General features: G+C 49.9%; 4 protein-coding genes across 4 annotated transcripts; 3 read left to right on the top strand and 1 right to left on the bottom strand.

Moving 5' to 3' along the window:
• Positions 1-2,015: 2,015 nt before the first annotated feature.
• On the top strand, positions 2,016-3,599 carry AA0111_g938 (hypothetical protein; the record flags this gene model as incomplete). The annotated part of the gene is made up of 1 exon (XM_028655931.1): positions 2,016-3,599. One exon carries the CDS (start codon positions 2,016-2,018, stop codon positions 3,597-3,599), a length of 1,584 nt encoding a protein of 527 aa, XP_028511436.1.
• Positions 3,600-4,365: 766 nt separating this feature from the next.
• On the top strand, positions 4,366-5,991 carry AA0111_g937 (hypothetical protein; the record flags this gene model as incomplete). The annotated part of the gene is made up of 3 exons (XM_028655920.1): positions 4,366-4,476; positions 4,521-5,446; positions 5,499-5,991. The coding sequence occupies 3 exons, from the start codon at positions 4,366-4,368 to the stop codon at positions 5,989-5,991; spliced, it is 1,530 nt and encodes a 509-aa protein (XP_028511434.1).
• Positions 5,992-10,398: 4,407 nt separating this feature from the next.
• Positions 10,399-11,610, top strand: AA0111_g936 (hypothetical protein; the record flags this gene model as incomplete). Its single annotated transcript, XM_028655909.1, has 2 exons — positions 10,399-10,849; positions 10,907-11,610. The coding sequence occupies 2 exons, from the start codon at positions 10,399-10,401 to the stop codon at positions 11,608-11,610; spliced, it is 1,155 nt and encodes a 384-aa protein (XP_028511297.1).
• Positions 11,611-12,902: 1,292 nt separating this feature from the next.
• On the bottom strand, positions 12,903-13,861 carry AA0111_g935 (hypothetical protein; the record flags this gene model as incomplete). Its single annotated transcript, XM_028655898.1, has 2 exons — positions 12,903-13,724; positions 13,781-13,861. The coding sequence occupies 2 exons, from the start codon at positions 13,859-13,861 to the stop codon at positions 12,903-12,905; spliced, it is 903 nt and encodes a 300-aa protein (XP_028511295.1).
• Positions 13,862-14,275: the final 414 nt, after the last annotated feature.

Raw genomic sequence — 14,275 nt, 5'->3', positions numbered from 1 at the left:
GTTGGCAATTCGTACATTTTCTACACGTACGTATCTATATACTCGGCAGAAAGCATGGTGTGGGCCAAGTCGCACTGGAATTCCCCAAGAAGTGTCGACATACATAGGGGACGCAGAGGATTGGAAGTGGTTAGCAAAACACGCATCTCAAATTCGACTACATTCTGTAGAGAGACTTGCGCAGAGCCTTTACACGAACCAAAGAATCCCGCAAGATCCGACAGATTTGCTTCGATCAAGAGCTGAGATGGATCGCCTTGAAGGCACCAAATGGGTTCCAGCTAGCACCGAAAGGCGTGGAGTTTATCAAAATGGCCAAGACAACGACTCAACTTCACTCCTGTGGGGTGAACACCTTGGCTTCCAAGAACGGTGCAGCCGTGGCATTATTTCGATCCCTCCTAACCTCTTGAGTACCACTCCGAAGCTAAAGTCCGGACTGTGCGGTAAGGCCGTGTGCCTTGCTTTCGGGATCATGGCACGGAATAAGGGACCGGATCCACGTTCACTGGTTTGCAACTTGAAAGCGAAGAACTCGTTTCGAACTTGGGAAGAGGCAGGAATTTGGCCGCATCCAGCAAAGACTTTGAGAAGCTTTTACTACGCAGAATTCGAAAAGGCCTTCTCCTTGCTAGGCGATGCGTATGTCACGGCCGTGACGGAACTCGCCTTACTACTAGCCGACCTGGATTTCAATATGGTGGATTTTTGGCTGGACAAACAGTTTGAACATCAAGATCTGGCATTCAATCTTCAAGCTCATGCCTGTGGAGCAAATCGAGAAGATCTAGTCAGACTCTATCGAGGTCACTATGCGGCTATGCTCATCAGCCTCAGCCTTGTCCACAGACGTGCCAGTGTGCGCCCAGAAGTTACTGTCTTCGATGCTGTATGTAAGTTGGACAACGTGAAGGTACCGGATTGGGCATATTCGGGGCAGATCGAGGGTCGAAGGCAAGCAGAGAGACATGAATATGGCGCCTCTCTACAAAACTTGATAAGCGCTATCATCTAACGGCCCCATGTATCTTTGGCTTTTGGTTTGATCAGAGAAGGTTTTGCCTTGCAAGAATGCTCCAAGCAATCTATCGCTGCGTTTGAGCAGGAAGACAAGCATCTCGGCTGAAGTCCTTACTACCACTTGCAATACTAGGGCTTACCCTTGATAAACGCTCTAAAACTACCTGGAGAGCTCAGCAAGCTGCGTTGCATGTGTTAAAGACCACTCATATACTCCAAGGCAGTTTTTGCACCTCAAGAGAAGTGGCGTATTGACAGGTCAGAAGGCAATCGAGCTCCGAGCAGCTCAAATCCCGAACGATTGGGAAGTGTATCTGTCTATCCTGGTTGGTGCTGCAGATCAGACTGCCCTCTGCCTACTTCATCAGCTTTGTCAAGGGGTGAAAGAACCCTGTATCTTACTTAAGTTCCCTCGAACAGGATGTCTTGACAACATGCTCAATGTGTGCAATCTGGTTATTGCAATTGGACACTAAAGCATAGTGTAGATAGGGACAGCTGAACATCTGCTACACCAATATATGACTGCAGATACGAGAGACTCAGGGGTTTACAGTCATGGTTGGGTAGAGACAGACTGGTGCACCTCTTATTAGCCAGACGCAAGGTGATTTATGCAGTAGCTGGTGGGCTAAGCTTTTACAACAGCTGTAATAACTTCGATTGGTGAACAGCAGCCAATGAACTTTCACCGGAGCAAAGTTTCAGGCAACAAGGCAGATAAGAGCGCCATCGCGGTTCGCGCAAGCCACAAAGTGGTGCTCGCATGGCTTGAGGCGATTAGTCCAGTCCCAATGTACCTAGGTAGGTCGTGACTTAAGATCCGATTCTGAGCCCGCCTACCAGTGTACCCATCTCGAGCAGCAAAGCTTACCGACGCTTAGTTACGTATCTAGTTCAAAAGAAACAGCATCCTCCAACTCAACTGACAGGATTTATTCACTGGTGGCGTATCATTTGGAGAACCACATTGGAACCCTTCATATTTCGACACCATGGATGGCGGCAGTCGCAGAAATATCGTCCTTTGCTTCACTATGTTCTGTCTTCGTACTCTTGCTATCCCGCTGGAAAAGGTGCCCGAAGTCGCTCAACATGTAAGGAACGAGCCTAGAAAAACAGACTTTGCTATCTTCCGCCCAAGCGAGGAATCGTCGATCGCCTTCCTCTGGTCGTCCATTGGTATCGCGACGTTTACTGCGTTCCTCCAAGGCCTTGTCACCACTCTAGCATCCATGACAGAATCATCGAACTCATGGACATTCAGGTTTCGCCTAGCAAAACTAGAACATTGGTGGTGGACAGTGATATCAGTGTTTCTGTTCATATCACTAGTTCTCATCACACTGTCATTCGCATCTGGAAACAACAATGAAGCCATCTCTATACTTGTCCTCTCGTCGACAACTCTGTTGGCAATAGTTCAGTACACTGTGCCGTCATGGCGCAGTCGTCACTACATCCGGAACCGGTACTCAGCGTGGGCCGGGCCCAGCCGCACTGCTATTAAGAGGGATCATATCGCTTATTGTGGGTCAAAGAGGGACTGGGCAAACCTCTCGAAGAATGTCAGAGTATCCGACAGAAAGAGGACTCCGTCCGATGACTATGGCTGGCACATTTGGAGAGTTGAAGGCATCCGAGAAGACCCAACGGATATACTCAACAGCGTGCATGCGGGAAAAGAGACCATATCACGTGAAGGGCGAAACGAACATATCTACCAAGATGGGTACCAGAACTCAGCCACGGTATCTCTGTTTTGGGGAGAACAACTTGGCTTTGTTCCTAGAGTATCACGCGCTATATCCTCAGTACCCGCCAATCTCCTGAAGTCGCGGCCGATCACTGTTGATGGCTTTGCGGGTGAAGGTCTCTGCTTAGGCATGGGCATCCTAGGGAGGAACAAAGGTCTCAACCCCAGAGGTCTAGTTTTCAAGATGAACGAGCCAATCTGGAGAAGCCTCGAGAACAATTCTGCCTTTGCCCCAAGACCTTCAAAAACACTAAGAAGTTACTATGCCAAACAACTCAAAAGGGTGTATGGAGGAATCTCTGACCAGTTCGTCCTAGCGGCCGTAGAGCTTTCTTTAATTCTCATGGACGCGGATAGTCACGCCATCGCGACTTGGCTCGAAGGCTATTGCGAGCACCAGGACCTTTACGTCAACCAAAGGCTTCAGCAGCTCGACGCTACTCCAGAAGAGCTCAAAGCACACTACGAGTCCAGCTATGTCTCGATGGTTATTTCTCTGAACAACATGCGGACTCGGAATCTAGGCAGACCAGGCCGTGGAATCGACAGCAAAGAGAAGCCCTGTCGACCTGATATCATCTGCCTTGGCCTCCTTCTTAAGGCCAGAGAGCAACCAGAACCGAATTGGTGGAGGCATGAGGACATTCAGGCGATTCGGGAAAGCGAAAGGACTCTGCTTAATGGTGAATGGTACAACGACGCTGCAAAGCTATTAGGTCTATCGTCGTGTCCTCACGGATTTGAAAATGGACAATGGGGTATTGCTTCGCCTTCTCTAGATTCATCAACAGCATCCACAAGGGAAGTAGAAATGACTCCATGATATGGAAATTTGGGAGGAGGTGGACATTGATCGCCTGACAACAAGGCAGACGAGGCTGGATACGAGATTTGTTTCTTAGACCTGATCAAGATCATCGCGGTTGAAGATACGACTTTTCAATCATAGTAGCAATGCTAAAACAAATCGCTGCGACGAAAAGGTAGAACAATTCTGCGGGGCGGAATTGGAAAGGTGGGGTAGGCGCGAAGAATGCCGGCGAGCGGACTGCGAGTCAAGCATTTCTTCAACCGCATTCAATCTTACTCTTATTGAAAGAACACTTGGGTCATTTGAGCTTGCTTGGTACGACGGCACAGTGGTCTTGGTGTCTGTTTCTCCGTGGACGCTGCGCCGCGACCCGCGCCGCAGCCGTTGCCGCAGAGCCCAGCTTGGACGTTACCTGGTTAGGACTAGTCTAGGCTTGATTAGTTAGTTCCTCCGCTGAGATTCCTTCTATCACTTGTATTCCCCGCTCTTTCCCATGATTACAATGCTAAGTCTCGCCACGAAGCCTACTGCAGACTCCAAATCCGCTTTCCTGGGTCTGTGCTGTCGGCACGAAGGCTCTTAACGGTCTAATCGTAGGAAGCGCAGAGATCATGATATCCGCAACCCTGCTACCTCGGTCAATGACTTTTCCTGTCTTCGACGAGCATCTAGCCGGCTCGTGGGAACAATGCCAAACAACCCATGAGCGAGATTTTTAGTCAATTTCCAGCCAAGACGACCTCCTTGTTGATAGCTGACCACAACCTGTCCGTCCGCTATGTTCTGTCTGAGCTTTGCCTTGTTCGTTGCGGCCCTACTCAACGTGACGTGCGCTCGAAGTGTTAATGGAAGCGCACCCACGGTCTCATGGCTCTCCCCCGGCTACTGTGTAAGCTCAACATCATCCTTTGTTGCTATTCTGACTTTCTCTAGTGTACGGCTTTGACGTCAAGTCCTGTAGCTAAGCGCGTAACCTACCCTGGTCAGAACTCATACAATGCTAGTCTTGCTTCTTATTTCGATGGAAAGAGCAGGTTAACACCCAACTGCATTGTGCAACCCACAACTGCCGAGGAGGTCTCCATAATCGTGAAGGTTCTTGCGGCTGCCAGTCTACAGAAGACTTGCCAGTTCGCCGTGCGATCCGGTGGCCACACTCCGATCCCTGGGGCCAATAACATCGAAGATGGAGTCACAATTGATATGCTGAATATGAATGGAACCACCTACGATGTTGCGTCCAAGACAGCAAGCATTTTGCCAGCTGCAAGATGGGGCTCCGTTTACGCAACTCTGGAGCCATTAGGACGTATGGTAGCTGGAGGCCGCGGAAGTACTGTCGGCGTCGGTGGCTTCTTACTTGGTGGTGGAATATCACACTACGCGCCTCGCGTTGGACTATCTTGCGATAACGTGATCAATTTCCAAGTCGTTCTTGCTGATGGCCGTATCGTGAATGCCAACAAGCGGACAAATGCAGATCTGTTCACCGCTCTCAAAGGCGGTAACAGCAATTTTGGCATCGTGACACGATACGACATGGAGACTTTCGAGAACGAGGACCTTTGGGGAGGTATTGTTTCCTGGCCTGCATCCACTGTCAACCAACACTTCAAGTCGCTTGTCAATTTTGGTCTTGATCCAAACAGAGACCCAAATGCTGCTTTGATCCTGTTCCAAGGATACTCAACAGCCAGTCCCGTGGACGTCGTAAGAGCGGCCTTCGATTACACCAAGCCTGTGGTTCGCCCAGCTGCATACAACGAGTTCTTTGCAGTCAACAACACTCTCAGCGATTCGACCAAAATCCAGCCGATGAGTGCAATTGCTGCAGAATTTGGCAGTGACACAACTAAAAGGTACGTATTCCACTACCCATGTTGTGGAAATATCGCTAACGCGAGTAACTAGGGTTCAATTTCGCACTCTTTCGTTCAAGATCGATCTCGAGACTCTTCAAGAGACGGCTCGTCTATACAACATCGTCATTACGGAGCTTCAAGCCAAGGCTTCTGGCCAATGGCGCGTCTCGTGCTTACATCAGGTTTTTGCCACAAGCTACACCACGAACAGTACAGCCAGGGGCGGCAACGTGCTGGGCATGGAGCGCTACAGCGAGAACTTTATCATGTATCAGTCTTACCTGCTCTGGTCTGAGGCTAAGGATGATGAGCTGTTCGTTAGCCTGGGTAAAATGTTGACTGACGGCATCCAGAAGTTTGCCACAGACAAGGGTACGGGAGTTGGATATCTTTACCTTAACTATGCCGACAAGGACCAGGATCCACTTTCAGCTTACGGTGTTGACAAGGTGTCGTTCATGAAGAAGGTCGCAAAGAAGTACGATCCCTTCGGTGTCTACCAGAGACTACTGCCGGGTGGGTTCAAGATCTCCCAGGTGTGAGGAGATGATGTTATATCTGTAGCAAGACTTTTTCCTTTCGAGCCTCCGTTAGCCAAGTCTTAACATCGAATCAATTCTGTTAGGTGGACTAACTACACTCGACTGCTTCCTGCTATAGTTTGTTCATTGAATAAATAGAAATCCGTCCAACTTGCTAACACTAACAATTGACTCATGAAGCCATCTTTCAGCCCAATAAACTTGATCGTATTTGATCGCTGTGCGGATTGCAGTGGTAACAGCGTTATGTAGATGCGTAGATTGTAATTCTTAGGATCGACCACGTTGCTTCTACGGAACGGTTGGTAGTGGAACCACCATATTTTCGGTCGATGACGAGGACAAACGGTGGTTCAATTGCATCGTCGGCAATCAATGGAGTAATTGGCCCGAAAACAGTGCTCCCGCTGAGCACCTGATTCTTAGTGTCAAGACATTTGATATGTGTACAAGGCGAATCAAGATACTTTCTACTGCCACAGATTAATGTCAGCACAAGCCTGCTCTATCTGGTGCCCTTTCACTCTAAAAAATCATGCAGTCGATTTCCATGCTTGTTAGGCGCATGTCTAGTTGCTAGGGCGTCTTTCCAAAACGACTCATCGGTGCTCGATACACGAAGACCGTTAGGGAAGAACACACCTAAGAGTGAAGTTCCCACCATTGGGTAGCGCTTCTCGACCTCTTTCAATACATCCACGACACGTTTCCCTTTGATAGCTGTCTCAACTTCCTTGAGGTGTAGTCCCATCGCACTCGCTTCTCGCGGCATACCAGCAGCGTATAAGTTCTGGACATTACCTATGAGCCCAATTCCAAGAAGATCTTTACGAAGGTCAGCCCTTGTTAATTTGCTTTCAAGAACACGAGGCACTTATATCAAGAGTTTTCTTGTAGCCCAGCTACGGTGATGAGTAGACAGATCCACAACAAAGCTAAGATGCATGACATAAGCCTTGTGAACCGCGTGGAATGGAACGGAGCGACGGCAGTTGCCATGATCTCTAGGTTCAAGCCGACATGCTCATGGCCCAGAATGAGCATTGCATATCTGCTGCCGTTGCCTTGCGTGATACTGACCGTGCTAGATCCCTTCTTCAGACACAACCATTTTTCTCTGCGCCACTGTGGCAATGAGGCTTCCGCAACGGCCAAAGCTGTGCCACTTATGGTAATCAGAAAGGGTGCCCAGTCGTTATGAATGATCCAAGCAACAAGAGATAGCCAAGGTTGAAGCAGTATGACTATTACTCCAGAGTGCCATACCCAATCCAAAACTGGGATACCTTGTTGAGTTACTGAGCTGCTATCGACCTCATATACTTCGACCCGCAATGCTTCCCATTCTGGATGAGACTTATCAATGGCTGTAGTATGCCCCTTTCGATTTTGTGAAGTGAATTTAGGTTTCTTGGACAGTTTGTTGGCATGAACTCGATCTTGCGCATCTCTAAGAATGCGGCCAAGTACCCAATTGGTCGACGCTCTGCAGTGACCAGACTCCGCGTGGACGATGATGGTATTCGAAAGATCGCTGGACGGCATAAGACGTCCATCTAGCATCAGAATCTTTAGTATCCGGAGGAAAACACAAGATGAAGAGAGCTCACCTCCGAAAGCATGAACGAGGGCGGCTGTTGAGTACGCGACCCGTCCAAATGAGAACGCTGCAGGACTTACTACGCGTCCCGCAAGTTGAGCAACGGAATTTCGCACGATGTCTGGCCCCAACAGGAGTAATATGGATAGTATGTCTTTAGGGTTCTTCCATTGTGCCAAAAGAAGGGCTTTGGCTTGAGCAACGTCTCCGACGTTGCTGCTGCTTACTACCAAGTCACTGATAGTTGGTGGCATTGATGGTATTGTGCAAGCGTTCAAGCTGGTGGAACAGGAGACACATTCGGGTTATCGAGGGTACTAGTCCACTTTCCTTCCACAGTCCATTATATCATTTTATCCAAGCATACCAGGCTGTTGGGCATCATTGCAGGTGAGAAGACGGGCGTAAGTCATACCAACCTTAGCCTCACTGTGACTATTCACCTCGCTTTCATCAAGGCTCATGGCTATCTTGGTACGTTAGACCGAATCAGCGATATTGTAGTTAGAGCTCAAAGCAATGTCAACGAATGAGACTATTAGATCGACTGAGCCTATGACGTATCTGTGGTAGGCCTATGACATGGTGGCCCCCTATAATGCGCAAACAGTACGAGGCGCGAATCCAGCCTGGACTTCTGCCCAATCGTGGCAAACGCTAGCGCTTTGTCGTCCAGGTAAGAGGGTTGATGGAAATCAATAGGCTGTAGCCATGACCACAAGCAAGCATAGATTGAGTCATTTGGCTCATGTTTATTCGACGATGAAAGAGGCAGACAATATAAAATGTCGCATACATGAAACCAACCGGTGAACGACCCAAAGGGCGCCAAAACAACTGGAGGACTTCTCAGCCTCGTGAGGGGTGTTCATAGTAAAGTGCATATCAGCCATCCGATCATCTTCAACTTTAGCAAACGTACGAATGTCCAAATGAAGAAAGACCCTGCGGTCAGCCGCTCTCGTATCGTCGACATTGGGCACAAGCGTGTCACGATGGCTGTTCATGAGCCTTCTGGCGTCGGAGTAGTGGCTGCTTCTACCCACCGTAGAGCGATTCTTGTGCTGCTGACTGTCATAGAGGCAGTCTTTATATCTCAATGGAAGAGGTTATCGACTTGGACATGCTGCGTATGGACTCGTGCAAGTTTGACGGTATTGTGCCATCCGTGTTGCTATCTTCGAGACAGAGCGATAGACGAGGGATTTCGTATGCCGCCCGTTCCAACGCTCAAGGTGACGACGCCGTGAAGTCGTCACTCACCGGCGGAAGGGTTGTGAGACAGTGGTATCGACGTGGTTCGGTGGTGCTGGCTCTATTATTGGCTCGTCGCCACCGTTGTCAGAAATCACGTCTCTGGCAAGGACACATACATGGCTTCAAAGAGATCAAACAAGTGAAACTCTTCCAGATGGCCATCGTCAACCTCCATTGCTCCATCTGAACTGTCGCTGCTGGTAGAAAGTTCTACGGGCGGCGACTTGAAGCCACCGGACCCCGCACCTGAGACCTACCTCGCGTGTCCGCCTACCCTCAAGCAACACATGCTTTTCACGTCCAAAATGACAACCTGCTGCGCCATTCGGAACCGGTCTGCTAAATCAAGAGGCGACAGCGAGCACTCTATGGATCAGCTCTCGCCATGTTGCATGACGCGCGGCCGCCAACGAGATGGTCGAGTAGGCAGACTTGGACAGTGGACAAGGTGCTGATCACAACAAAGGAGCTGCCGGCCGTAGAGATAATAACCTAAGAATATGTGCTGATAGTCGGTATGCAGATAGGAAGATTGCTGCATACAGGAAATTGAGCAACTTATGATTGTTGCATAAGAGCTAGGCTTACCGTCCGCTCAGTTATGTACAAGCAGTGTACCGGACTCTTCCAGATGGCTATCGTCAACCTCTATTGCTCCGTCTGAGCTGTCGCTTCTGGTAGAAAGTTCGGGCACATGATGTATGTCTCTGCTCTTTCTGAGGTGTAGATTGGCAAGAGCTGTGGTTTGCGAAAAGGTCGGCACCGGAGGTCGGAGGGATAGCATATATGCTATACTAGTGTTGGTGGTGCTTCAGGCACCAACGTATGACAAGCTTGGGAGCTAGAGTGGCGTGAGAGATAAACTTGGCTGCATCCAACAAGTAAAGTGCATCTAGATTGTCGAATGTCTGGCATGAGGCACGGCAGCCCTCGAAGAGTTCCAGTAAGAGCTAAGACATTTCGGGTTGACAGTGGGGACGTGCACAGGGTCTTATCTAGGACAAGCTCAGGGGTGCAATCTCCACCCCGTATACCTTCGTATATGGAGGATCGACCAAGCATTGACACGCACGCTAGCATTTTTCTTGGTTCCTGCTTAATCCCACGAGCTAGAAATTAGCTTCGATGCAAACCTCAACAGCAAAGTCTCAGATGTCCTGTTGACCCATTTCGCAAAGATGGCAGAGTCTGACGGTATCTATCAAGGGGACATCCGGCCTCTGCGCCATCCTCCAAAACCATCTTGTCAGCCTCAATCTCAATAATACGACGTTTGTCCGCGCTCCTGCTAGCGCACGACCCAAGATAGATAGCTCACCCAAAAAGGGATCCAACTCGTATCTACCTAGTCAGGCACACTACCCTTTTCCACCCGTTCGAGCCGAGTCGACACTCAGTTCGGCTGGAATGCAGGATGAACGCTCCTATTAAACTGTTCCCCCCGCAGCCAAGAAGACTTTCTTCTTCTCACAGGTCTTTCAACCTCGCAACCTAACCAGTACACTCGTTTTTTGACGACCGATTAATACCACACTCTTTAATATATAATAATGTCTTCCATCATCCGCAACCTCCTCACGCTCAGCGCTGTCGCCGCCGTCGCCGTCGCTCAAGACCCAGCGTCGCCACCTCCCAAGCTCGACGCTCCCTGCGCCGATGCCGTCATCGTCATGGCCCGCGGTAACACTGCGCCGTACCACGACTGGCGTACATTCCCCTACGCCGACGCTACGTGCGCCAAACTAAGGGCTGAGGGCAAGACCTGCGACTACATTGAGGTTGTATTCCCGTACGGCGGCGACTACTGCAAACAGATTGGCGAGGGAGTCCGCAACGGTCTATCCCAGATCACTGCTTTCAACAAGAAGTGCCCTTGCACGCACCTCATCCTCAATGGCTTCTCTCAGGGTGCCTGGATTATGGGTGATGTCCTTGCTGGACCTGGTGGATGCTCCCAGATCACCACTGGTCTAGACCCTACCTCGGCTCCTGGTAATGCTAGTAAGTATTCCTGACATGACACACTCGAACCTTGACCGTGCTAATGTGGTAACTTAGTTGCTGCTGCTCTCCTCTGGGGCGATGTCAAGCACGAGAAGAACATGCCATACAACGTTGGCGACGGCTCTGATCTACAGAAGAGCGGTCGCGACGCCACCTCTCTTGCGCGCCTGAACCGCTACGCACCCGTTCTGCGCTCTTACTGCTCTAAGGGAGACCCAATCTGCGCCGGCGGCGACGACGTCGACAAGCACTTGACTCTCTTTGAGAAGTTCACCGAGGACGCCTCGAACTGGACCGTTGGAAAGATCAATGCCGCCGCCCCTCTATGTGCCGCTCCCACACCTACGCCCAGCGCTTCTTCTTCTTCTGCCGTCGCCTCGTCTGTTCGCGTTGCCGGTGTTGCATCTTCAAGCGCTGCTGTTTCCTCCAGTGCTGTTGCTGCTTCTTCTAGCGCTGCTGCTTCCTCTGGCGTTGCTGCTTCCTCTGGCGTTGCCGCTCCTTCTGGCGCTGCTGCTTCCTTTGGTGTTGCTGCTTCTGGTGTTGCTCCCTCTGGCGCTGCTGCTCCCTCTGGCGCTGCTGCTCCCTCTGGTGCTGCTGCCTACTCTGGTGCTGCCGCCTACTCTGGCGTTGCTGCCTCCAGTGTCGCCGCTCTTCCCGCTGCCCCTACATCTCCAGTATACGTTGCTCCCTTCACTGCTCCCCAGCCATACAATGACATGTGCGTTCCCGACATCACGATCAAGTATGTCTACGTTTAAAAATAAGAAGGACGGAAGATGTAGTGGAGTAGACGTAGTGAGAGCAGTAGATGGGTGTAGATAGATGAAGGAACTATTAAATAGAGTGACCGTTTTGGTCGATGTCTGCCTGAACTTTTGGTTTTCGTGCGTGAGGAATGTTTTTTGTCTGCTCTGCAAGTGCGCTGTAAATTCTTGTAGAGCCTTATGGTCCAATCTATCAACGTCTAGCTTGGAACGTAAACGTCCCTGTGAGCCCCCTGTATTCCCTGCAGCTAGTTTCCTGAATGAATCTAGGCCTACTCGAGACACCTTATCCTGCGAAACTCTAGCAAGTCCGCTGTTAAATCTGGTATATACTGGCGCTGAAATTCCTGCACAAGCCCACCATTTATATTAGGTGTGACGTCTGGGTTCTTGATGTTGAACCTATCCAGGATGGTATGGCTACTCACGCAACTAAAGGCACGTAAAACCGACAAATACTTATTACTATATATGGGACAGTATATACTATGCACACGGCTGATATACTAATCTGCGCGAACTGAGTGTATGGTAGTGTTGAGGATGTAGAGAGGCGAGCTCGGTACGGCGGCTTGGTGTGCATAGCATAAAACGACGAGTGGTCTACATGCTTGAGAGCTGAAGTTATGAGGCAGACAACACGTTCCTGCTGGCTGCTGTCTGTATCGGACGATCACGGCGCCTACTATGTTGGTGGTATTACGCGTCTTGCTTAGTGGAGGGAACGATTGGTGAGCAGGCCGCATTGCTAGAATTAGCAGAGCGGTTTACTGTTAAGGCTAGTAGGCTAATGTCAATCCCCTGATTATAGCTTATGTAGATCACTTTTTTGCGCTCCACTATTTCGGGATGATCTGTTGCTTAGCCCGGAGGAGCGTACGTAACGCAAATAGACCCTTCTCCTTTCTGCAAAAGCTTGCTACGGGTTGCGCGATACTGGAAACAGATGATTGAGCGGTCTTTATGATATCAGAACGAGTGACGAACCAAGCTTTCCGTCTGCTCAGCCATCTACAAGCAGTGCACCGGCGGATTAGTAGTTAGGTGGGTGACCACTAGCAAATCGCCGCTGTTGTATGTTTATCATTTTTTTTTGCTCTTCGCTTGCAACAACATATCAGTTGAAACGGACTGTCAAGGTCCGACTTGTCTTTGTCTAAGACTCATGACCTACCGACCTGGTAGCACGAATACTTTTGCGATCGCACAGATACCAAAGACAACTTGTTTTACTGGACTGCACCGGCCGATTTCGTGACAGCTTAATATCGACGATGACCTGCTTTTTATTTGAGGAAGTCGAGGACAAGCTCGTTAAACGTGTCGGGCTTCTCCCAATAACACCAATGGCCTCCCCATGTCACCGTTACACCTTTAGCTAGCTCTTCCTTTTCGCTTCCGTTTACCAGTTCGACTACCTTCAACGGTCCTGCAGCAGGAAAGCATCCACTTCGGCTACTCGCCACGACCAATACTTTTGTTCGATTTCCACTTTTGGATCCGAATGACTGCGCGATGGGATGCCGCCAATCATTTGCCGTATGGTCAGCCATCAACTTTCCATACCACCACCCATCTCCCTTCAGAGCCTGTGTAAGGAAGAATTCTTCATCCTCTTTCCATTCCACAGAATTCGATGTAGGGTTGCCAGGCTGTGGATGCGATCTATAGCCCAAGCACGCTGCGATGGTACCAAGGTGCGCCTCTTTGGGGTTCTCAACGAGCGACTTCTGCATCCCCTGAAGTGCTTCAAGGGAGTTGCATCCTAGGTTTCCAAAACCAGGACCCCAGTCTTCGAGGTAGTTCTGCAGTGGAGCTTGGTCTACGAAGATCATGTGCGAGAATGCGCGGGTAGTGAACAACTCGCTGTAGCTCCACAAGATAGCTGCACCTAGACTTGTACCAATGGTTTTGACCGTGCCGTCGCGAAAATTGAAGAAATCGATCAGGTTCTTCAGATCCATGGCTAGACGTGCGACGTGGTAGCCCGCTCTAGGCTTATCAGACTCGCCATGGCCGCGCAAATCGGGGACGATGACATGGAAGCTCTGGGATAATGTGGAGACATTGCGCTTGAAGACCTTGCCTGAGCCCGTAAAGCCGTGCAGCTGACAATGCAGGTCAGGCACGTAGAAGACATGTGCTCGATGGTGGGGGGGCTCACCAAGATCAAGGGAGCGGCATCGGGGGTGCCATACGTCTCGTAGTGAAGACCAACACCATCATTTGCCGTTAGTGTCGGCATTTTCTATATCGATAATGAAGTAAACGTTGATGCAGAGGGTGGCTGGGGTGATGAATCATAAGGTCTACTATTCCGCTTAGTCAGCGTTTCGTCGACAAGGTTAGCTCTGGCGACTGTTCCTGCCACCTACAACCTTGAAAGGTCGGGCATCAACTACTGCGACATCTCACACAACGAAGTTACTATCAAAGTCCAGGATCTAGGCACCTTCTTGCCTCTTTATAGTGGCTATTTTCCTTCCTTCTTCACTGTTGCACTGCGCGTCATCGTTAGTAGACATGTTGAGTTCAAAATTACCGTGCTATAGCAGTACTCTCAGGGAGTTGTGCTAACGATATCATTCCTGCATTCACACTACCTTCCTTATTAGTCTCCCTTAGCATATGCCATGGAAACCTCTCGTTCTTGATGAGT

This window comes from Alternaria arborescens, assembly GCF_004154835.1.
Source record: "Alternaria arborescens strain FERA 675 chromosome Unknown contig_2, whole genome shotgun sequence".
Lineage (NCBI taxonomy): Eukaryota > Fungi > Ascomycota > Dothideomycetes > Pleosporales > Pleosporaceae > Alternaria > Alternaria arborescens.
Note: the sequence above shows the minus strand (reverse complement) of the source record. Positions and strands in the feature narration are given on the sequence as shown.